The 23404-nt window shown below is 34.9% G+C and overlaps 1 protein-coding gene across 1 annotated transcript; it reads right to left on the bottom strand.

Moving 5' to 3' along the window:
* Positions 1–535: 535 nt before the first annotated feature.
* LOC146938308 (aspartyl protease family protein At5g10770-like) lies at positions 536–6033 on the bottom strand. Its single transcript, XM_085752266.1, has 3 exons — positions 5851–6033; positions 2210–2689; positions 536–1879 (listed from the first exon to the last, which is right to left on the bottom strand). The coding sequence occupies exons 1-3, from the start codon at positions 6011–6013 to the stop codon at positions 1053–1055; spliced, it is 1470 nt and encodes a 489-aa protein (XP_085608392.1). The 5' UTR covers positions 6014–6033; the 3' UTR covers positions 536–1052.
* Between the last annotated feature and the right edge of the window lie 17371 nt (positions 6034–23404).

Genomic DNA, 23404 nt, shown 5'->3' with positions numbered 1-23404 from the left:
ATCATAATATGAATTAATTGTTGTGTTTGTATTAAATATTAATTATGGAGTTCAAGGACTGTTACAAGTTGGTATGCCATGACTGAGTGCTGAATTGGTGAGAGAGAGAGAGAGAGAGAGAGAGAAAAGGGTCAGATGTTACATTAATGTGTGGAGGTCAAAGGGGTTTATGTCACCTTAGGATGTCAATGTATCAGTGCTAAAATATAGTATGTTACTCTATATTCTATTATCACATTTTGCTATGACACAAACATTAGTCCGCCTTTGAATCAATTAATTAATCATAACTTGACTCTATCTCTTTCTTTCTTTCAAAAATAAATAAATAAATAAATAAACCTAAAGGATAATAAAGTTTATATCCTCTCAACCAAAAAAAAAAAAAAAACCCTAAAGGATGAAGTTTTAATCACATCTAAAAGGCTAAAACTATTTAAAAATGATTATTAGAATCCATAGTCAAAAAATAATAATTTTCTCTTCCCAAATTTTTTAACTAAAAAAACAGAAGAAACTAAATCATAAAACTTAATAATCCAAAACAAGAACTTCTTATTTTATTCAACAAACCTTTAATGACAGAAACAAGCTTACATTTGTTTCAAATTACACATCTATGAACAATTGCCAGCAATTATACATCTTAAAGTCATCAATATAGTCCCTTCAATCAATATATATTACACCTTATCACCATTGCCCACAAAGTCATCTTCAACCACTCCCTATATAACACAAAGTTTTCCACATTTTGCATTTCTATTCTTTTTTTCTTTTTCAACCCCCACATGATTATTTAGTGCTAAATTGCAATAACATTAACAAATGCCGGGGCCAATCAAGTTTTCTTTCCCCTAACTTAGCCCAAAGCATATATAAGATAAAATAATTGATCAAGAGAAATTCTTATATGAACACTTTAATTATAACCTTGACCAATCAAAAACTCAAAATACAATTGGTTTGATGTATTTTTCATTTTGCTTGATTAATTGGATATATGTGTTCAAATAAGAATGAATCGTTGATCAAAATATTCAAAACTAAGTTCACTCGCAACCATTTGATCCAAACCCAATCTTACCAGCACCAACATCATAAACAACCTCTAGTGTTCTTTGTTGCACATTCCCAAAGATAGTAATATCACTATCATCTCCATTTGGCGAAAACGCCAAACAAGCTTGCTTCAAACTCGCCACGTAAAGTATCCCTGGCGCGGCTATTTCCACCGTGACACCACCACCGAGGAAAAAACTAATCTTCGGAATGGAAACAATCTTGTACCCGCTAAGATCATAGCATGTGTCTAAAATTGAAACCGCTGGAGCAACTGGATACTTCGTCATGCCTTTCTTGAAGGAATCTCGGAGGCTAGCATAGGCGGTCGGAGGCAGCCGTGTAATAACGGTACCAGAGTCAATAATGGCACCACCGGAGGAGAAAATAGAGGATGAGATTGGAAGCTTGGTTCCACCAACGCTGATTCCGGCAATGTCAAGGCCGTAGAAGGAATTTCCCCGGGAGACCGTGGAAAAGGGAGTGTATTTTACGTACTTATTATCGGAGGCGCCAAATGTAAGGTGGCCAACGCCGCTAGATGTGGAAGGAAGACAATACGAGAAAGTTTTTTGGTATTTTTGAGATGTTTGTTGGACGAATGAGATTGGATGACGACCAAGGCCTAATAGGCCGGCTGAGCCGCCAAATAGACCTTCGTTGTCTTGGCCGCAACCAAATAAAAAACCATCAATGGCATCCGTTGGCACTACAGTTAGCCGTTCGCGGCTGAAGTATCCGACTGAGAAGGATTGGTCACCATATTGGATGCCATATACACATGCATTTGATACCTTAGCACAGCGGGGGTCACTTCCTGTAATAATAATGATTTTTTGGGAATGAAATTAATTTCCCTATAAAAATAATAATGTAACAAAACAAGTAAATAATTTTTTTTAATCATTTCTTCAAAAAAAAAAAAAAATTTAATCATTATAATATAACAGATTCTTTAATCGTTATAGTATAATTATAATATAATAATCTATGAAGCACGGACAATTCTTCGATTAAGCGTACATGTCCGACACTGACACTTGTAATCACACTGAATTATATGTGATTTTTTCAAATTATTAGCTGTGTCGGTGTGTCAGTGTCCGTGTCGTGTCCATATCCGTGCTTCAAAGATAATAATATATACCTGTAGCTGATGAGAGCTGAGTGCAATCTGAAGAAGTGCAAGTGATATTGTAATAAGAAGTAGACTTTGATGGATCAAAAATTTCATCTTGTTGCTTGTAGCAAGAACCAACACAAGGTTGACATTGAGTCCAAGTGAGATCACTACCAGTGTCAAAAATAAGTGACAAATCCTTTTTAGGAGTACCAAGCCCTACAACAACAAAATAGTTCCCTGATCCAATAAGGCTACCAGATTTGGCTGGTAGGTTAGCTGATTTACGTGATTTAATTGATTTAGATTTAGATTTAGAATCCATAAATCCCTCCAAATTAATATTATTCTTAGATGATAATAATTTGGAGTGAATATAATTCACCCTTTCTTTGTCATGATCAAGAATATCACTGTGTGTTGGAAGAATTTTTGCTTTTCCATTATTCAGTTGGGAACATGGCCCATGTTTGTGTAACACATCTAATGATGCTTTTGTTTTGGAACCTGAATTTGAACAATGAAACATGTTTAGTGGTGTCAAATTATTGTTGCTTAACTACTACGTTAAAATCAATAATACAAGTCTATTCATCAAGGTAATGTCATATATTGCATAATACACAAATATCAAACACCCTATATACTGTATGAGATGCATCAAGTCTCAATGTTGGCTAGATTCTAGAAGAGAAAAAGTCAATTAAAAAAATGATATCATTGTCTAAAAACGTTTCTTATATTGAATAATGACATTGGAATAATGACATCCATGCAACATTATTAGAAATAAAGTCGAATTAAAAATATATAATTCTAGAAGTTGCCCTAAAAAAAAGGTAACTCATAAATGATCGATTCTTCTGTTAAATTAAAAATATACGTTTATATATGAGATTTTTTTTTTTTTTGTAGGGAATATATGAGAATACTTGATAATATATGGATGAGAATGACTATACCAAGGAATCTAGAGGTATTGGAAACATATCTCTCAAGGACTCAAAGACAAAATCTTATCTTGAGTTGGTTATACTTATATCACAAGTGAAAGGGTTATTTATACCCACCAATAATTGTTTTCTATTATTAGTTAGGTACATATAACTAAATACCACATAATAAAATTTAATATAGTTTTGCATTAAAAAATTATGTTTTTTCTAACTTCTAGCTTCCCCATGTCGACCACTGACGTTTTTCTTTCTTGTTGGATGAGATTGAGTACTACTCAAATACATTATTTCATGCATGTATGGTAGTAGTGTTCCTAATTGTAATTGAAGGCATGTTCATCAATTTCTACACCTCTATTAATCAACGTTCTAATTCAGTAAAAAATTAATGTGCTGATTTGTATCTGATTCGAATAAGAACCTTACAAGTTGATATTGAAATTGAATAAATGCAAAGTGTGAAGTGCCATCTAGTATTGTCAAGTATTGGTGCTTGTTGTTTTCATTTGTACTTTTGTGTCTTTACTTGCACACCTTGTGATTGTGCTTGTATTGATCATTAATAAAATTAGTTTTCTGTTTAAACAAAAAAAAAAAAAAGATACAATTCAATTAAAATTATGGATTAATCGGAGTGCTCTTGATATTTTTTTTAAAAAAAAATTCATATCCGACTTAAAAAAAACTCAAGTCTCACATCGAAATATATAGGTTGATTTTCTAAAGTTGAATTAAACTCAACCCACAATCGAATATGATATATGTTCTATCCGTCTGCGCCACCCATCACTTATATTCATTCACAAAACCAATAGTGACAAGTGTGGTGGATGTGTATTCGAAAAACCTCAAGTGTCAATTGGTTGTATTGAGAAAATACATTTTCCACATGGAAAATATATAAAGTTTTTATAAGAGTTTACAAAAAGAGTCACTTTTCTTTTATAAGTAATTTTATAAGGCTACTAGATACAAAAATTTAAGGTGACAAGTAATTACAAGAAGCAATAGATTAATTCTCTTATACACTATGATATAATTAATTGTATCCCCATCAAGTTAACTAATTGACTGAAGTCCACAAATATTTTAGTTTCTTTTATTTCTTTACGACAATGTAAATTGGAAAATACACGTCAAGATTTTACACATCTTTCCATCTCAAGATCTTTTGGCCAAATTTTGTCAATATCTTCATCTAATATAAAGTTTGCCTAAAATAAATAATAGCTAGTTGGGTAGAAAACCGTGACGTGTAGCTAAAATGAAAACTAGCCACTTGTTATTTGTTTTTTAACTTTAGTGGGTTGGTACCAAACGTGAATGAAAATTGTTTTTTTCTGTTGAAATACTAAGTTTGTACCTATAATAAATCAACAAAATACAATGCTATACTATATCCCTCCAAAAAAATATACAATGCTATAATTGATCAATCACCAAGTTTAGCCACAAACTATAATCGTGATCACTGACCCGTGAATGAGATTCTTTCATAGTCAATATTTGTGTCTATGTATTAATGTTGTTCATGAAGACCCGTGATTATAAACTTATCATTTTGTCCATACTAGTATAAACTATGGAGGAGAAAAAAACAATAAATGTTTCCTCAAAAAAAAAAACAATAAATGCATTATTTTTCTTCAAAAAAACAACTTGCACAATTTTTTGTCAAAAAAAAAAAAACTTGCACAATTTTTTTTTCTTAACCCTACCATTTTCAAGAAAATGGTCCTAGTAGTCTGAAATTCGATCGGAGGTAAATAAAATAAATGAATTGATCGGTTTTTGGCGTTAAATTTTTCATGTTAATAAGTTTATTATAACATTCTAATCAAATATATCAATTGAGAAATGGGCATTTTTAATTTTCGTATGTAAATAACTCAAGTGTTGTCTACATTTGTTTGTGTGTGTATACACACACATATTCTTAATAAAGTAAAAAATTTAATATTACTTTCTAATATGAATAAAAACGATTAATCAAACAAGAAATGTATGAGTGGCAGCTGGCTTTTGTTCCTTTATCCTTCCTATCTTTAATATGTGATGGTTGGTGGGTTCTTTTTTTTTTTTTTTTTTTTTTTATTTAAAGATGGGTTCCATTTTATTTGTTGAGAAAGCACTAGGCACAAGATGGTGGGTTCCATGTGAATATTCTCCGTGACAAATTATGCCCACCCATGAAAGAAATTGGCAGAATTGCTCATTTTCTCTTTCTTTTTTATGGTATATCAAACAAATAATTGTTCAATCTCTCTCTCTCTCTCTCACTCTATTTCCTCCATTTTATAATTTTTCCAATGAATTGGTTGTTTAATATTTTTTTTGTCAAAGAGTGTGACAAGCCAAACTTACACATTAATTAATGCGTTCAAGATGGGTATTGCATGCTTAACATATCAAATGTTTCTGCAGCTTTTACTCTACACTTACATGACACTAATTATTTAGTTACTATGACCCTCAAACATGACACTAATTATTAAGTTACTATGACCCTCAAAACAAGACCGGAGAGTTTGTGTGTACCATATGCTATATACCAAGATTAGCTACAAATAATTAGGAACAATAAATTTATATATATACAAATTATGTATCTATTTTATAGCTATTCTATAGCTCAAATTTATTTGGTAGAAATTAACAATAAATTAATAAAATTAAAGTTGCTAGCATGCATGCAAGATTAAATATATTGACCTTTGGTAGAAGAGCTGCAAGAAGATGATGGTAGGAGAGAACTGATTTGAACAAGATGGTGTCTTTCCTTCAATGTTGTTTCAATGGCAAAGTTCTTCTCCAAAAGGCAAAAGAAAAAGAGAGCAAGAGAAACTAGGAAGAAATGAGAAATTTGGAAAGCCATGCTTGAAGAGTCTTATGCACACACTCCTTGTCGGGTGCTTGACCTTTATAGACCAAAATTATGGATGTAGGGCCAATAAATGATCAATTTCACACGTCACCCATTATATAACTAACCAAACTATTTCATTGAGCTTCATTGTCCTCTTTCAACACTACTATTTCATAGCATATTAGAGACAAATTTTGACGAAGTTGACTTGTTAAAAATTGACCCGTACATTTTATTCATTTCAAGATGCAGGCCTTGACATGGTGCAATAATATTATTCATGGTAAAATTATAAATTGGAAATAGTTAATTATCGACACTAAAGATACACATATCTTCATCTTCTTAACAATATACGCAAAGGAACACTTTCAATACAATTGTTTTAAATCTTTTGTGAAAGAGTTTCGTCATTCATTATAGTATTATCCGATTTAAGAGATTAATCTTTACAATTGTACGCATATGATACGCGGTTCAGAGACAATAAAATATAACACTTGCAATTCAATTTTTTATAAATGTCAATCAACAAATGCAATGTTGTCACGTCCTCTTCTAATAACACTAAATAAAAGACGTCACATTTGTAATTTATTGGTTTTTTAAATTAGATCACTACTTTGAAAAGTTTATATTAGGTCACATTTTATCATAAGTTTGTAACGTTTTTATATTAAACCACAATATATATGATAATATATAATTTTTTGGACTCTTTGATTTTATGGAATAAATTACTAGTAGTCTTATGGAATAAATGTAGTTGTAAAGTTTGGAAAATCACAATAAAGAGGAAAATCTTTGAAAAAGTTTTTAATATATAAACATGGGTAGGGGGTCTTTCTTTCAAATCTATTAGTGTGGATTAGGGGTTGATCCTAATAGACCTTTCTTGCTTGAAGAGATCAAGGAAGTGGTATGAGATTGTGATAGCTTTAAGAGTCATGGTCCAGATGAGATTAATTTTGGTTTTATCAAAGATTTTTGGGATATGTTAAAGGTGGATTTGTTGAATTTATTTGCCGATTTTCACCGAAATGGTAAGTTAACCAAGAGTGTTGATGGTACTTGTATACCATTAATTTCCAAAGTTGAGAGTCCTTAGAGGTTGGAAGATTTTTGCCCTATATAATTGGTTCACTGTTTGTATAAAATTTTGTCAAAGGTGTTTGCTAAAAGACTAAGAAAGGTGGTTGGTAATATTGTATCGGAGTCTCAGTCAGATTTCGTAAAAGGTAGACAAATCCTAGATGGTATTATGATAGCCACTGAATTAGTGGATGATGCGTGTAGTTCGTAGAAAATAATTACTTCTTTTTAAGGTTGATGTTGAGAAAGCCTACGATTCGGTTGGCTGAAGGTATTTGGGAGATGTGATGGTTAAAATGAACCTTCCTCCGCTTTGGAGTAAGTGGATTTTAGTATGCGTAACAAGAGCGACGACGTTGGTGCTTGTGAATGGGAGCCCAACTGATGAGTTTAAGATGGAAAGAGAGCTTCGTCAAGAAGACCCTTTTTCTCCATTTCTTTTCTGATCAGTTGTTAGAGGTCTAAATTTCATGATGAATGCCTTGGTGGAGAATGGGTTGTTAACTGCTTTCGGTGTGGGGGCACAAGCTAATGTGTTTGTCTCTCACTTGCAAGTCACTGATGATAAACTGTCAGTGGGGGTCAAAAATTGGGCTAATATTAGATCATTAAAGGTGGTTTTAATTTTGTTTGAAGAGATTTCTGGTTTCAAAATTAATTTCGACAAAAGCATGTTGTTTGGAGTTAATGTGATCGAGTCGTGGTTGCATGAGGCGACTTCGGTGATGAATTGTAAACATGATCGCCTTCCTTTTTTGTATTTGGGGTTGCCTATTGGTGGGGATCCAAGGAAGCTTCATTTTAGGTACCCATGTATCATTTCTTCTCTTGAATATATTTTTAGCAGCAACAAAAAAAAAATGGAGGGGGGGGGGGGGGGTTGCGATGTGAGGATTTTAGGAAAATGTGTTCGATTAAATCGGATACTTTGTGTTTGGAAAGGGAGAATATATGTGTGAGGGTTAGGAGGTTGAAGGAGTTTAATTTATCTTTACTTGGTGAATGAGTTTGGAGGGTGTTGGAGGAAAGACAGAGTTTTTGGTATAAAGTGTTAGGTGCGATGTATGGTGAGGAATGAGGGAGATTATGTTTTAGGGGAAAGGATTAGCGTGGTGGCAAAATATAAAGAAAATTGGATTGGGGGTTGGCATGTTAAATGAGGGGTGGTTGTTGGATAATATTCAGCGTGAGGAGGGAGATGAGATGTCTACTTTGTTTTGGTGCGATCCGCTGCTTAACGATGCCTCTTTAGACGTTAGATTTAGAAGGCTTTTTGAGTTGGCAAATGATAATTTAGTTATTGAGATATGCATTTTAAGGGGTAGGGAGTGAATAATGAGGGGTCGAAATAGCCTAGGAGGTTGTTTGTGTGGGAGGATGAGTTGGCGAAGGATTATGTGGATCGATTGACAAATGTTGTTTTGAAGGTTGAGGTGGCAGACCGTTGGATTTGGAAGCTTCATTCTTCCCAATGGTACACGATCAAAAGTGATTATAACAAAGGATAACTTGTTTAGGCATTAGATTTTGGCAAATACTGATATTAATTATTCGACTGATTGTGGTTGTGTGGAAGATATAGACCATTTATTCATTAAGTGTGACTTTTTTGGATGACTTTGGTCTTTGATTTCTGGTTAGTTAGGTATTTCGACGTCTTTTAATGAAAATTTACAAGATCATCTTATCCAATGTGGTGGGTTCTCCAAAAACTCTCGCCTGACTTTAAAAATTATATGGATTTATGTGCTTCGTGTCATTTAGAAGGAGAGAAATGGGAAGATTTTTCAACATAAGGTTAATCTTCTTCAATCTTTAGGTGAAAAGGTCAAGCTTAAGACTTATTAGTGTTTAAAATCGTATTATGTATTGTTCCATTTTGATTATCATCTTTGCAGGCAGAATCATTTGTCATGCTTACCGGAAGTTTGTTAATTTTTCCTTTGTTGCGTAGTTGTTACTATTTCTTGTAATGTGTTGTTTTTGATTTAAAAAAATTATACCGAACGAAATTACTGGGTGAGTCACGACCAGGTCGCTTTCTTTAAGACGTTTCGCGACACTACCCTAGTTTGTGCAAGGTAGACTATCAACCACGCCGTCTCCAGGATAAAACAGCCCAGATAACTGTTACGAGTATATACTGCACAGTATATAGTCGCTCGAGAATTACACCTCAAAGTATGGTTCAATCGTTTGATCGAAGCCACTCGATACGGTACGTAACCGCTCTATTCGAAACCGATGGGACAGAAAGGAGTAGAAGAAGAAGAACGATTTGTTAAAATCGAAGGGAGAAGAGAGAAAACCGCACAGGAAGCATCAACTGTGAGATTTTGGTGTGAAGAATGAGTGTGGCGAGCTCTCCTTTTATAGGCAGAGTTCGTAACAAAAAACCACGTGACTTGGGGATTAAGTCTGCTTAATCCTTAAGCAAACGCGTTTTACGCGTGACTTGGGGATTAAGTCTGCTTAATCCTTAAGCAAACGCTTTTTGTTTCTTAATTGGAAATATCTGGAAGTTTCTGGATCGGGTCGGATTGTAACACATCAATTTGTTACGCGTACGCTTTCGTATAATGAAAAATTAATTAATTAATTTATTTAACATTTTCAAGTGACAAAAAAAATATATATATCAGTTTTTTAACCCACGACCCAAGCCCGGCCCGACCGGTCGGACGGACGGCGGCGTCGTCGTCGCGCGCGTGATATATATATTTTATAAACGTTCACCCGCTCACAAAAATGGGTACCCCAAGGGCACACCCTTGGAGGTCACCCCACCCTTATATAAACACTTATTAGTTGGGGTGACTCTCCAATGTGGGACATTTTTAAGTCACATACCCACACACTAGTTTCTCATAGTGATTTATTTCTTTCCAATTTTCTCACTAGAATTAACTAGTGTTCCAACAATCCCCCACTTGACTTCAAAATGGTTTCGAGAAATAACGTAAAACGTTTCCATAAGATTTGCTAATATACAAAGGTGTCGCCAACAACTTGAACCTTTGCATAGTGGAAGGTATTCTGATTTAACAAGAGTTGCTTACAGCATTGAACTCTATCTCAGACATAGAATCCACACACAAACCTTTTCATAGGTGTATTCTAAAAGCCCGTGCATTTTTATAAGGCCCTGCACGTGTATCCCGGTTTTAACGAATGCTCTAGGAATTCTGCCTCGAAATTCCATAGGACCGGCCTAAGTTCCACATTCGTATAGGTGAGTCTATCAAGGGTACTCCTGTAGCTGTGTACCCCACTCAACATAGAGTATAGATCTCATTAAGAGTTACTATTACCTCATCCTTCTTTCGCTGCAGGATCATGCTTTCTATATTCTTTCTCTCATAGCATGTTCTACCACATCATGACTTGTTTTTACCCATTGAACCTAAATCTTGGGATCTCCAGTCATATAGGTCGGGTTACCATCATTTAGTGGGCTATAGACATTAGTCCCATCCTACTGGATGTTTCTCGGACTTTCTCTCTATTAAGTCCTTTCGTCAAAGGATCAGCTAAGTTTCATTCGTACATACAAAATCAACTCTAACCGCTCCATTAGAGATACACTCTCTAATCGTGCTGTGTTTTCGTCTTATCTGTCGTCTCTTACCATTGTAATAACGATTCTTAATCTTTGCAATAGCCGCGGTACTATCGCAATGAATTAACACAGCTGGTAACGGTTTCTCCCATAAAGGGATTTCAGCTAGCAAGGATCTTAGCCAACTTGCTTCTTCACTAGCAGTAGCTAGTGCTATCATCTCAGATTCCATTGTGGACTGAGCCAGAAGGGTCTGCTTCTTAGACTTCCAAGAAACAGCTCCTCCAGCTATGCTAAATATATAGCCGCTGGTCGCTTTGGAATCATCCGACAAGGTGTTCCAATCTGCATCACTGTGCCCTTCAAGTACAGCAGGATATTTTTGATAATTCAGTCCTAATGTCATAGTCCCTTTCAGGTATCTCATGACTCTCTAAATAGCATGCCAATGCTCCTTGCTTGGCCTACTTGTAAATCTGCATAAGAGTCCCACGACATAGGCAATGTCGGGTCTAGTACAATCAGTGGCATATCTGAGACTGCCAATGATGCTCGCATATTCAGTTTGTCTAACACCATCTCCAGTGTTCTTAAAAAGTTTTACACTTGGATCATAAGGTGTGCTTGCAGGTTTACAATCAATGTAGTTGTATTTCCTTAATATCTTCTCAACGTAATGAGACTGATCCAAGGAAATTCCTTTATCTGATCTAGTAATCTTGATGCCAAGAATTACATCAGCTTCTCCTAGGTCCTTCATATCAAAGTTGTTACTCAACAGTGATTTCACAGAATTTATGGCAGGAATGTTTGACCCAAATATGAGTAGGTCGTCTACATATAGACATATGATAGTGCAAATGTTTTTATCATACTTGTAGTAGATACATTTGTCACTTTCATTCACTTTGAACTCATTCGAAATCATTAAGTTGTCAAACTTTTCATGCCATTGCTTAGGGGCTTGTTTTAGATCATACAGAGATTTGTCTAACTTACATACTTTGCTTTCCTGTCCATGGACTACAAAACCTTCAGGTTGTTCCATATAGATTTCTTCTTCCAACTCACCATTCAAAAAAGCAGTTTTCACATCCATTTGGTGTACTATCAAGTTATAAACAGCAGCCAAGGAAATTAGTACCCTTATGGATGTGATTCGAGTAACTGGTGAGCAGGTATCGAAAAAATCTATATTTTATCTTTGTCTGAAACCTTTGGCTACGAGGCGTGCCTTGTATTTATCAACAGTTCCATCAGGTTTCAGTTTCTTTTTCAAAATCCATTTACAACCTATTGGTTTGCAGCCTGGAGGCAGTTCAGTCAAGTGCCAAGTTTCGTTAGACAGTAGAGAATCCATTTCATCATTTATGGCTTCTTGCCATAAGTCTGCATCCAAGGAAGACAAAGCTTCTTTGAGATTTGATGGATCCTCTTCTAATGTATTGACCACATATTCAGGTCCATACTCTTTAGCAGTTCTTGCTCTCTTACTTCTTCGAAGTTCTGTAACATCAGTTATGATGTTTTCATCACTATTTCTGATTACTGGATTGTGATCAGGTGTAGTGTTCATGTTTGCGCCCCCACTATTAACCCCACTATCTCTCGATAGAAACGGAAATTTCGTTTCATAGAAATCGGCGTCATTTGATTCTATGATCACTTTAGCCTTTAGGTCATAAAACCTATATGCTTTACTGTTCAAGGCATACCCAATGAATACACATTCATAGGCTCTACTTGCTAGTTTGACTCTCTTGGGATTAGGAATCCTTACATAGGCTAGACAGCCCCATGTTCGAATATAAGACAAATTTGGTTGTCTTTTCTTCAAAATTTCATGAGGAGAAATTTTGTTCTTAGTTTTAGGTACTCTATTTAGCACGTAGCTAACAGTTAATAAGATTTCCCCCCACCAATGAGGCGCTGGACCAGAATTAAGCATGATGGCAACTACTAATTCGGTAAAAGTTCTATTTTTTCTTTCCGCTTTACCGTTCATCTCAGGAGAGTAAGGTGCAGTTGTTTCATGAATGATTCCGTGCTCTTTATAATACTCATTGGATGTGTGTGATAAATATTCAGTGCCTCTGTCACTACGATAGCGCTTGATTCTTTTATTGAATTGAGTTTCAATTTCTTTGACAAAAATTTTAAACATATCAAGCGCATCACTTTTGTTTTTCATTAAATACACATAAGTGTAATCAGAGCAATCATCGATAAAAGTTATAAAGTATCTTTGCCCGTTTCTAGTCAAGTTACCATCAAGTTCGCATATATCAGAATGTACTAATTCAAACGGTTCGGTTTCTCTTATTACAGATTTATGAGATCCTTTTGTTATTTTTGCTTGACTACAAAATTGACATTTTTCAAATTCATTCAAAGATAACTTAGGAATTAAACCGAGATTGCTCATATTGGAAATGATTCGTTTATTAACGTGACAGAGTCGTGCATGCCAAATATTAAAATCACACAACATATAAGCAGAAGGAGAAATTTTATTCATAAGATTCAACTTAAACATACCATCAGTAGCATACCCTTTCCCAACAAAAACCCCATCCTTAGTAATAGAGTACATATCACATGCTATGATTTGTTCAAAACCAGCCTTATTCAATAAAAAAACCAGAAACTAAATTCTTCCTAATTCTAGGAGTGTGCATCACATCCTTCAATATGAGAGTCTTCCCGGAGGTGAATTTCAGCTCCACATCTCCGTTTCCAGCAACTTCAGTGGTGTGAGAATCTCCCAACAGCACCTTCTGATCTTCAGCAGCAGTGTATGTCTTAAACATAGCACGTTCATAACAGACATGGCGAGATGCACCAGTGTCTATCCACCAACCATCAGATCCACCCACCATGTTGATTTCAGTTATCATTTCCATATACGGCTGCTCCTCATTTGTTGTCAAGTGAGCCTGAGCTTGAGCCGGTCGAGTGGATGGGTTTCTACACTTTCGTGCCATATGACCTGGTTGTCCGCAATTGTAGCAATTAAACGGTTGAGCAGGGTCATTCTTTGATGGTTGAGCTCTTGGGACCTTGTGTGGGTTCCCATTCTTATTCCGATTGGAATTCTTATTTGCAGGACGGTTCTGATTCTTAAATTGTTTGCCAGCAGGCTTCAGAACAGCACCCACATATTTCTTTTTAGTGTTGCTGTTCGAGACAGCAAACACCTCTTCATTTAGTTCTTGTTTTCTTGCCTCTTCTTCAATACGAAGTCGAGTAATCAGACTTTCAAGAGAAAACTCCTTAGTCTTATGCCTAAGGGCATTCTTGAAGTCCTTTCAAGCAGGGGGCAGTTTATCAATTATCACAGCAATCTGAAACTGCTCAGGTAATTGAATTCCTTCAACAAAAATCTCATGAGCTATATTCTGAAGCTCCTAAGATTGTTCTTCGACAGATTTCTCGTCGTTCATCTTATAGTTTAGGTACTGGCTCACAGCAAATTTCTTTGAGCCAGCCTCTTCAGTGTTATATTTATTCTGAAGAGCATCCCAAACATCCTTAGCTGTCTTATAAATCAGATGCAGATCGTATAGATGATCCGCAAGACAGTTCAATATGTAATTCTTGCACAGGTAATCCTCTTCTTTCCAGAGGAGTATATCCTTTTCAGCCTGTTTCACCTTTTCAGCATGTTCGGGAGTAAGCCTCTTCAACTCAGCATTTGCTGCAGATATAGAAGCATCTGTAGCCACTGCTGACTTACCGTTATTAGTCGTTTCCATAGGAACCGACATCGATGGTATCACAGGTACGTTGTCCTTCAAGACGTGGGCAACCTTTTTCGTAGTTAGAAAAAACATCATCTTTGTTTGCCAACGCTTGAAGTTACTACCGTGAAACTTAAACGGTTTGTTGAAGTCGACAGCTGTTCCAGAGACAGTAATTTCGTTGTTGGTATTCATGGTTTCAGAAACGTCTTAAAATTGTTGTTTTTGATTAAAAAAAATTATACCGAATGAAATTACTGGGTGAGTCACGACCAGGTCGCTTTCTTTAAGACGTTTCGCGGCACTACCCTAGTTTGTGCAAGGTAGACTATCAACCACGCCGTCTCCAGGATAAAACAGCCCAGATCACTGTTACGAGTATATACTGCACAGTATATAGTCGCTCGAGAATTACACCTCAAAGTATGGTTCAATCGTTTGATCGAAGACACTCGATACGGTACGTAACTGCTCTATTCGAAACCGATGGGACAGAAAGGAGTAGAAGAAGAAGAACGATTTGTTAAAATCGAAGGGAGAAGAGAGAAAACCGCACAGGAAGCATCAACTGTGAGATTTTGGTGTGAAGAATGAGTGGGGCGAGCTCTCCTTTTATAGGCAGAGTTCGTAACAAAAAACCGCGTGACTTGGGGATTAAGTCTGCTTAATCCTTAAGCAAACGCGTTTTGTTTCTTAATTGGAAATATCCGGAAGTTTCTGGATCGGGTCGGATTGTAACACATCAATTTGTTACGTATAATGAAAAATTAATTAATTAATTAATTTAACATTTTCAAGTGACAAAAAAAAATATATATCAATTTTTTAACCCACGACCCAACCGGTCGGACGGACGGCGGCGTCGTCGCGCGCGTGATATATATATTTTGTAAGCGTTCACCCGTTCACAAAAATGGGTACCCCAAGGGCACACCCTTGGAGGTCACCCCACCCTTATATAAACACTTACTAGTTGGGGTGACTCTCCAATGTGGGACATTTTTAAGTCACATACCCACACACTAGTTTCTCATAGTGTTTTCTTTCTTTCCAATTTTCTCACTAGAATTAACTAGTGTTCCAACATAATGTGAGTTTCATGGATTGATAGGTTTCTCTAGCACAAATTATAATTAAAGGGTAAACAATTAATTTGGTCTTTGAATATGTAAGACGATGGTATTATAGTTTCGAGAAATGATATTTGTACAACCACTTTGTGACAACTTTTAGACAACTTTCTCTCTTATACTCACATTATGTTCTTTTTCTCTCTCTTCCTTTTTCTCTCTCCATTGTTTTTGACCAATAAGAAGAGAGAAAAACAAGGTTGTCATCAAAGTTGTCTTCAAATAGTTATACATATATCACAACTCTATAGTTCCTAAATATTGTAAATGTAAAATCTCCAATTATTTCTCTATTTATAATTTTATAGAATAAATTGACTAAAGGCGCGTTTGATGACTAAAAATGTCCAAAAAAACTACATTTGAGATCAAAATAACCTTAAGACACACAAAAATGTGTTTGTAATTTTAATACATTTAACAACTACAACTACAGTGGCTCACACGTTCAAATACGAATATGGTTGTTTTTTTATATAATTTAACTCTAGTGTGGTTATTATCCTTAAAAATTAAATATAACTCTAGTGTGGTTTTTTTTTTAAGGATAACTCTAGTCTGGTTATTGGTCTTTTAAATATATTTTTATTATTAGTTTCTAATCCTGAACTGTAGTTATCCTAGGAAGAATCCACTATCTCCATGAAGTGCCGCACTCGTGAGTTTTCTTGCTAGATAGTTAGTTAGGTCTGCATTTTGTATTTTTAAATTAAAAGAAAATTTTATTATCATTTTACATTTAGAATAATCAAAATTAGTCTAGAAGTCATAGCTCAACTGGCAAATGCCGAAATTACAAGGTCGGACGTCGTGATCCGGGTTCCAACCCGAGACAGCACAGTTGTGTGTGAGTTTAATTTCAGTGGATTATCCCTTCATCTAAGACAACAAAAAAAATCAAAAGCAACTAAGATAAGAGATTTAAGTCCCTTAAAGTATATAGTTAGGAGTTCATTAAAGAAAATCGGCTGAAAGGGAAGAACATATTTTATGTGTCCTATAAATTCTTCAACGGTCAATTGTCACTAACCAACCTTAAAAACTTTATACCAATATCATAATAACCAAACAGAATATATAATAGAAAGCATGGAGTTAGTTAATCCTCCATTTTCACTTACCCACTTCAAATAAATAATTAACTAAAATCCTTCATAATCTTTATATCATGGTGGATTTGATTTCGGGCGGCTTATTAAGCATTTTTTTTTTTTGAAGGAAGCTTATTAAGAATTTGGAGATTAAGTTTGCTCTCTATCCGATCTTTCAAATCAGGATTTGGCTTCGTAGGCATGTACTTCATCTGTTCTAAAATATAAGCAAAAATTGATCAACAAAAGTTAATGTATGTGGTTTAAATTTTGAATCACATACATTAACTTTTATTGATTAATTTTTGCTTACATTTTAGGATAGAAGAAGTATGTATTTTGGTAGGAATTAGCGGCGAAGCAAAACTAATTTTCATGAGGGAGTCAATGCAAAGAATTTTTTCGAGGAAAAGAAAAATAAATTGTTTTAAACTTTATATATTACATTTAAGGGTTTAACATGTTTAATCACTATAAAATTAGGCTTCAAAGAGTCTAATATATTTATAATTCTTTTGAGAGAAAATATATTTATAATTGAATAATTGCTAAATAATCTAACAGGTTATTTTTCTATAAATAAAGAAGCTATTTGAATTAAACTATCATCCATTTTATTTAACCATTGATCATTTTTATTGATGAAAATGCATTCACTGTAATTGTTGTAGTGACCGAAATGTCAAGATCGAGACGGTAAGACCCCACACGTAAGGATCACAGTGTGATCAGCAAGTGCAACCAGACTTGGGAGGGATAGATCTAGTTAACCGAGATTTATAGACCCCACACGTAAGGATCATCGTGTGATCAACAGGCGCAGCTTCAAACCTTCTAGGTTAGTCACGTTCCAACGGCCTTATCACTTGTATAGTCTACCTAAGATAAATAAACACGACATGACTGTTATTTAATATCCAACAATATAAACAGAGGAGATTCGAAGAATCCTAACCGCTGCTTACTTTTATGCAACCAAAAACAGGTAAACTTGCTCTGTTGCAAACAGATAAAAATTGCAACTCTCTAACCCTTATCTTTTATTATATCGTGAACTTATAAAATAAGTAACACGAATTGTTTGGACGAAACGACAATTCATGTTGATACGATACTATACTTATCACTTTATTACTCTGTAAACAATTTGGTGCACTTGCCTAATCCGATATGCATCAAGTTTTTGGCGCCGTTGCCAGGGATTGTTGATATTTTCGAATAAGCAATTTAAATTACTTATTTTCTATCTTTATTTTTCTGTCATTTATTTTTCCGCATTTTATTTTACTGTTTTCAAAAATACCAAAAAATTCAAAATTTAAAAATACCAAAAATATTTAGTCCTAGTTGAATCATTTTATTTTTTAGAGTCTAGTTTATCATTTAGTTTATTTATTTTAGTCGTTGCTAACATAATTTATTTTTCTGTTTTGCATTTAGTTTATAGTTTCCATTTTGTACTAACTATTTTTCTTTTCTTTTTGTTTTCCCATTTAGGAACTAACCCCATTAGTTTTTTTTTTAGAGCCTTAGTTTAGGTTTTTATTATTTCACATTGCATTTAGGAGCAGTAGTAAAAATAACGGTTTTTATGATATCTACATTAGATCGAGTCTAGTTTTAATTAGGTTATTATTTATTAAGAGTCAGTCCATTTAATTTTGCATTTAGAATTAGGATTAGCATCTAGTAATAGTCAGAGTCTTAGGTTTCATTAGTAATAGTATTAGGTATTAACTATAGTAGTTAATTTAGATCGAGTCTGCATTTAGGAAATAATAGAGTCAAGTGACCACTTAAGAATTAACCTCATACCTAACTTAAATTTAAAATCAATCGCAAAATTATTCTTGTTAGGAATTTTTCTTGAACTTGCAATTATTGTGTGAAATAGGTAACCATGGAATCAACCAAAAGCACACAACCAATGACAACTAAAGAGGAGACTGAAGAGCAGAATTTGGAGCAGTTGATAACATTACTAAAAAAAGTTAAGGTAACTAGTTCTTTTGTGGAGAAGCTAGAGAAAGAACCAGGGTACCTTGAATTTCAGCAAGAAGTAGATCTAAAGCGACAAGAGTTGCTGAAGTCAAAACAAGTTGGAAAAGATGGGTAGATTCATTCGGTAGAAGTGAATAGAGAGAAGCCTCAGATAGAAGACAAGCAAAGGGACGAGAACGTGCCGCCAGAGTTCAATGCTTTTGCGTCAAATTCTCTAGCAGTACAAGGTGATCATGCCTATCAAGGAAATGGCCGAAAAAAAGTCCATGTTGCATCAAGTTTCTTCCAGAACTATTGAAGATTCATGTCGACCTATCTGAAGAAGAACTCATATCACTAAATAGAGAATGCCATAACACGTACGATGTACCGACTGAAGTCAGGTTCGATGGTGAAGGATGCTTTACTCTACCCATTCGTATAAGAGGGGAATACATCGGACAAGGATTGTGTGATTCATGAGCAAATGCAAGCCTAATGAGCTTGACTAAGGCAATGGAGTTAGGGAATTTGAAGATATCTCCATATCCTCATTCGATAGAGTATGCTAATTGCCACGAAGAAAAGGCAATTGGAATACTAAAGAAATTTCCACTTAACATCGAGGGATTCGATTACTGTTTAGACATCGTGATTGCAGACACCAGAGGCAGATACGATTTTCCACTAATCCTCGGTAGGAAATTCTTTGCTCAAGGAGGTCTGATATTAGATGGCGAACAAGGTGAAACTATCATCAGAACTTCAAGGCTATATGATGTGTTTGCTATAACTTATCCAGAATATGATGCAAGTCAAACATTTGAATGGAAACTTATCAAAGGAGTGGTAGATGATTATGCCCAAAGAAAAATCGAAGAGGAAGCAAGAGGATACACATCAGATGAAGACTATGACTTCGAGGAGGAGGAAGAAATCAAGGACCCTCAAGGACAGGGGCTCTCAAGCACAAGTTAGACATATCTGTCAGGCTCGGGACGCTAAACACGCGCTTAATAGGAGGCAACCTATTTCGTCAAGCTAATGACTTAAAAGAAGCGCTGGATAGGAGGCAACTTATTGAGCGTCGGGACTAAGACATTAAACAAGCGTTGAATGAATGGCAACCCATTATTTTTATTTTCTGCATTTTTCTTTTTGCTAAGCTGAGATGATCTGACTAATAAATTTCTTTTCTTTTTCTGTTGCTTATCTTTCAAGTATTATCTAATAAAATTCTATTTCTTTTGCATCACATTTACAACATTTCCTTTTATGCTTAATTTTTTTTTTTAGTTTTAGGTATTCATTTCAAAGCATTTAAGGCGAAGACTAGTTTACCCTTACATTCGCGATACTTTCTGGGGCTTGCTAGTGAAGGTGCTTATAAGATCACCATCTCTTTTCTAAATAAAATAACCAGTGAGATTCAGAGCCAAGTATTTCCATACCCATTCTAGGTTGCTAGATACTTAAATACTTCCAATATATATATATATATATATATATATATATATATATATATAGGCTAAAATATGGTTTTGGCCCCTGCAAATATGCCTCGTTTTGGTTTTAGTCCCTGTAAAAAAAAAAATTGTAGTTTTTGGTCCCTGCAAATATGTCTTGTTTTGGTTTTAGTCCCTGACTCCACTTTTGTGATGATTTACACATGATGACTAAACCCATTTATTAGAAAAATAGTCCCTGCAAAATATTTTGATTTTTAAAAAGGTCCCTGCAAAATATTTTGTTTTTGAAAATGGTCCCTCCAAGGACTATTTTCAAAAACAAAATATTTTGCAGGGACCAAAAACTACACAAAAAAATTACAGGGACTAAAACCAAAATGAGGCATATTTGCAGGGACCAAAACCATATTTTAGCATCAATGTTCCATATGAATGTTATTTTTGCTTGAATTTGCGACCGTTCTTTACGGACGTTCGGTTAAGTTATATTACACACGAGGCAAATTTTCTTTGGTACCTTGAGCCTTTCAAGCCACCCATTATATATTCTTATAATTCTTTGTGAAACCACTTTGAGCCTCCAGACAAAAATTCCTTTCTTTATTAGTGACAAATCATGTCACATTCCTACACTTTAAATGCACTCTGATTTCACTTGGAGTTAGATAGGTATTATTATGGTTGAGTATGGTTTGAAACTAAGTTTGGAGTTGCTCTTTGAAATTAGCAACATTTTAAGTTTGGGGTGGGGTAACAGTAGAACACATTTATCAGAAGAAAAAAAAATGTATATAACCATAGATCTACACACACAAAAAATAGAAAGAAAAAAAAATCAAGAGCTACAAAAAAAAATGGTCTCTTAAAAAAAAGTATGTTTCTGTCAAAAAGATAAATAGTTCTACTATTTTACCCATCTTGTTTGAAATTTTTAATTAAGGAAGGAAGAGGTTGGCAGCACATCAATGATTTAGTAGGAATCCCTATGTTAGTGAACTAGCTCCAAGTTCTTTTGTTAGCCTACTTTCCCAAATATATTCACCCTTAACATAAGCCAAGTGATAACCCTCTAAGTCCTCTAAGTGTGTAAATAATCTGATTTTGATTGTCTGTTTAGAATTGTTTCAAATTTATAGCAAGGTACATTCATATGACGACTAGAGTGGGCAAATGTCGTGACTAGCCCTACTGACTTTAGGAGATACATACGTGTATCATGGAAAAGAGTATGGCTGACAATACAGTTGCTTTTACCAAGCCGGACCCGCTTGAATGTACTATGGTAAATTAGTTGCTGCTCTACTATAAATGCGATGAATGATGTCCTAAGAATAAATCCCAGAAACGTATGTTTTTCTTGAAAAAAGGCAAAGAATAAAATATTTTTTTCTTTCGTTACTTGAGGACAAACAATAGTTTAAGTTTGAGGTTGTGAATACATGTCCTCTTACATTATTCTTAGCATGTTTTTCAATCAATTTCAGTAGGCTTTAGCATCAAAAAGGAGGAGTATTAGAACGATTGCCTGTAATTTCAAGACTTTTCTAATGTTTTCTATATTTGAGTCTGTAATTGTAGTTTTCGCGAAACATAACAATTTTAGGGGGTTTTTGAAGTAATTCACGAAGAAATCATGCAAATCGGCAAATCAAGAACATCCGAAGATTTGTGAAGACTTTGGGAAGACCAAGAATGAAGATTCAAGAGACCTCAGAAGACTTTACAATGGGAGGAATTCTGTTTCCAAGTTCCGAGGCAAGTTATTTGAAGACGAAGACCTAAAAACGACGAAAATCGGAGAAACTGGGCCCGGGAAGCTACACCATGCGCCTTGGGCATCATGCATGCATCATGGAATGTTTACACTTGGTGCCCCTTGGGCATATGCCATGCTCCTTGAGCATTTGAAATGAGAGGGGAGCAGACGTAATTTTATGCGTTTTTGTGGGTAAAGCATGTGTTTTTAGCCCAAACCCAGTTAGAAACTCTCACTATAAATATCAGTCTTTCTCATTCAGAATTTCTCGTTCAGAACTGTGGTAGTTCAAGAGGAAGGCAACATTGGAGCTTCAGGAGAGTTTCTAACTTCTCCTTGATTTTCTAGTGTATGTTTTTTATCTTTAGTAATTTGTTTTCAGTTACCATGTGTAACTAATTTTTTTGAGGTTAGAGTTCTAAGACGAACCTCTGTTTATTTTTTTTGGATATTTTAAAGGGTCTTGTTAACGAGTGCCCTCAGGGCACTCTTTAAGCACCCCAAATTTAGTAATTATTCTTTTGAAAAGTTAACTATTACAATTTTCAATGCATTCAATACATAACTTTTCATTAAAAACTTACCACTTTAAGTGCTTAAAGAGTGCCCCGGGGGCACTCATTAACATTTCCCTTATTTAATTTAATTACGTTTATATTTTATATATTTTTTGTTCGCTAAAAAGTTTTATTTAGGAATTATTTATAGCATTATACTAGTAACTATCTGTCTAGGAAGTAATTAGTTAGTAACTAGCGAAAGATACCGAAAGCGAGTTAACCCTAGTAGTAAGTACTTAGGAGGTGACATTACTAATACTGAGTAAAATCTCTAAACCTAGGAGGTAACTAGTCAGGAATTAAGGAAACAAGCGACTCCGGGGAATAAACCTAATAGAACCATTCTCTTAAACCCTTGGTAAGGTAGACGAGATAGGGTTATTCGTTTGTAGAACTACTAAGTGCAAGAGAGAGTGTGCTATGAGTGTCATAAGATTCATAGATGGGTAGACCTATAGGAACCTTAACCTTCATTGCCTTGGGAAATCTTGGAGAGTCAATTTAAGTCCATGCTTTCAATTACCTTAGAGAGGGTAAGACCCCACACGTAAGGATCACTGTGTGATCAGCAGGTGCAACCAGACTTAGGAGGGATAAACCTAGTTAAGCGAGATTTATAGACCCCACACGTAAAGATCATCGTGTGATCAGCAGGTGCAGCTTCCAACCTTCTAGGTTAGTCACGTCCCAACGACCTCATCACTTGTATAGTCTACCTAAGATAAATAAACGCGACATGACTGTTATTTAATATCCAACAATATAAACAGAGGAGATTTGAAGAATCCTAACCGCTGCTTACTTTTCTGTAACCAAAAAAAGGAAAACTTGCTCTATTGCAAACAGATAAAAATTGCAACTCTCTAACCCTTATATTTTATTATATCGTAAACTTATAAAATAAGTAACGTGAATTGTTTGGACGAAACGACAATCCTTGTGGATACGATACTCTACTTATCACTTTATTACTTTGTAAACGATTTGGTACACTCGCCTAATCTGATATGCATCAGTAGCTTA

The sequence above is a fragment of the Medicago sativa genome, chromosome 3, assembly GCF_051527215.1.
Source record: "Medicago sativa cultivar Bolivia chromosome 3, Bolivia_mono, whole genome shotgun sequence".
NCBI classification, from domain to species: domain Eukaryota; kingdom Viridiplantae; phylum Streptophyta; class Magnoliopsida; order Fabales; family Fabaceae; genus Medicago; species Medicago sativa.
Note: the sequence above shows the minus strand (reverse complement) of the source record. Positions and strands in the feature narration are given on the sequence as shown.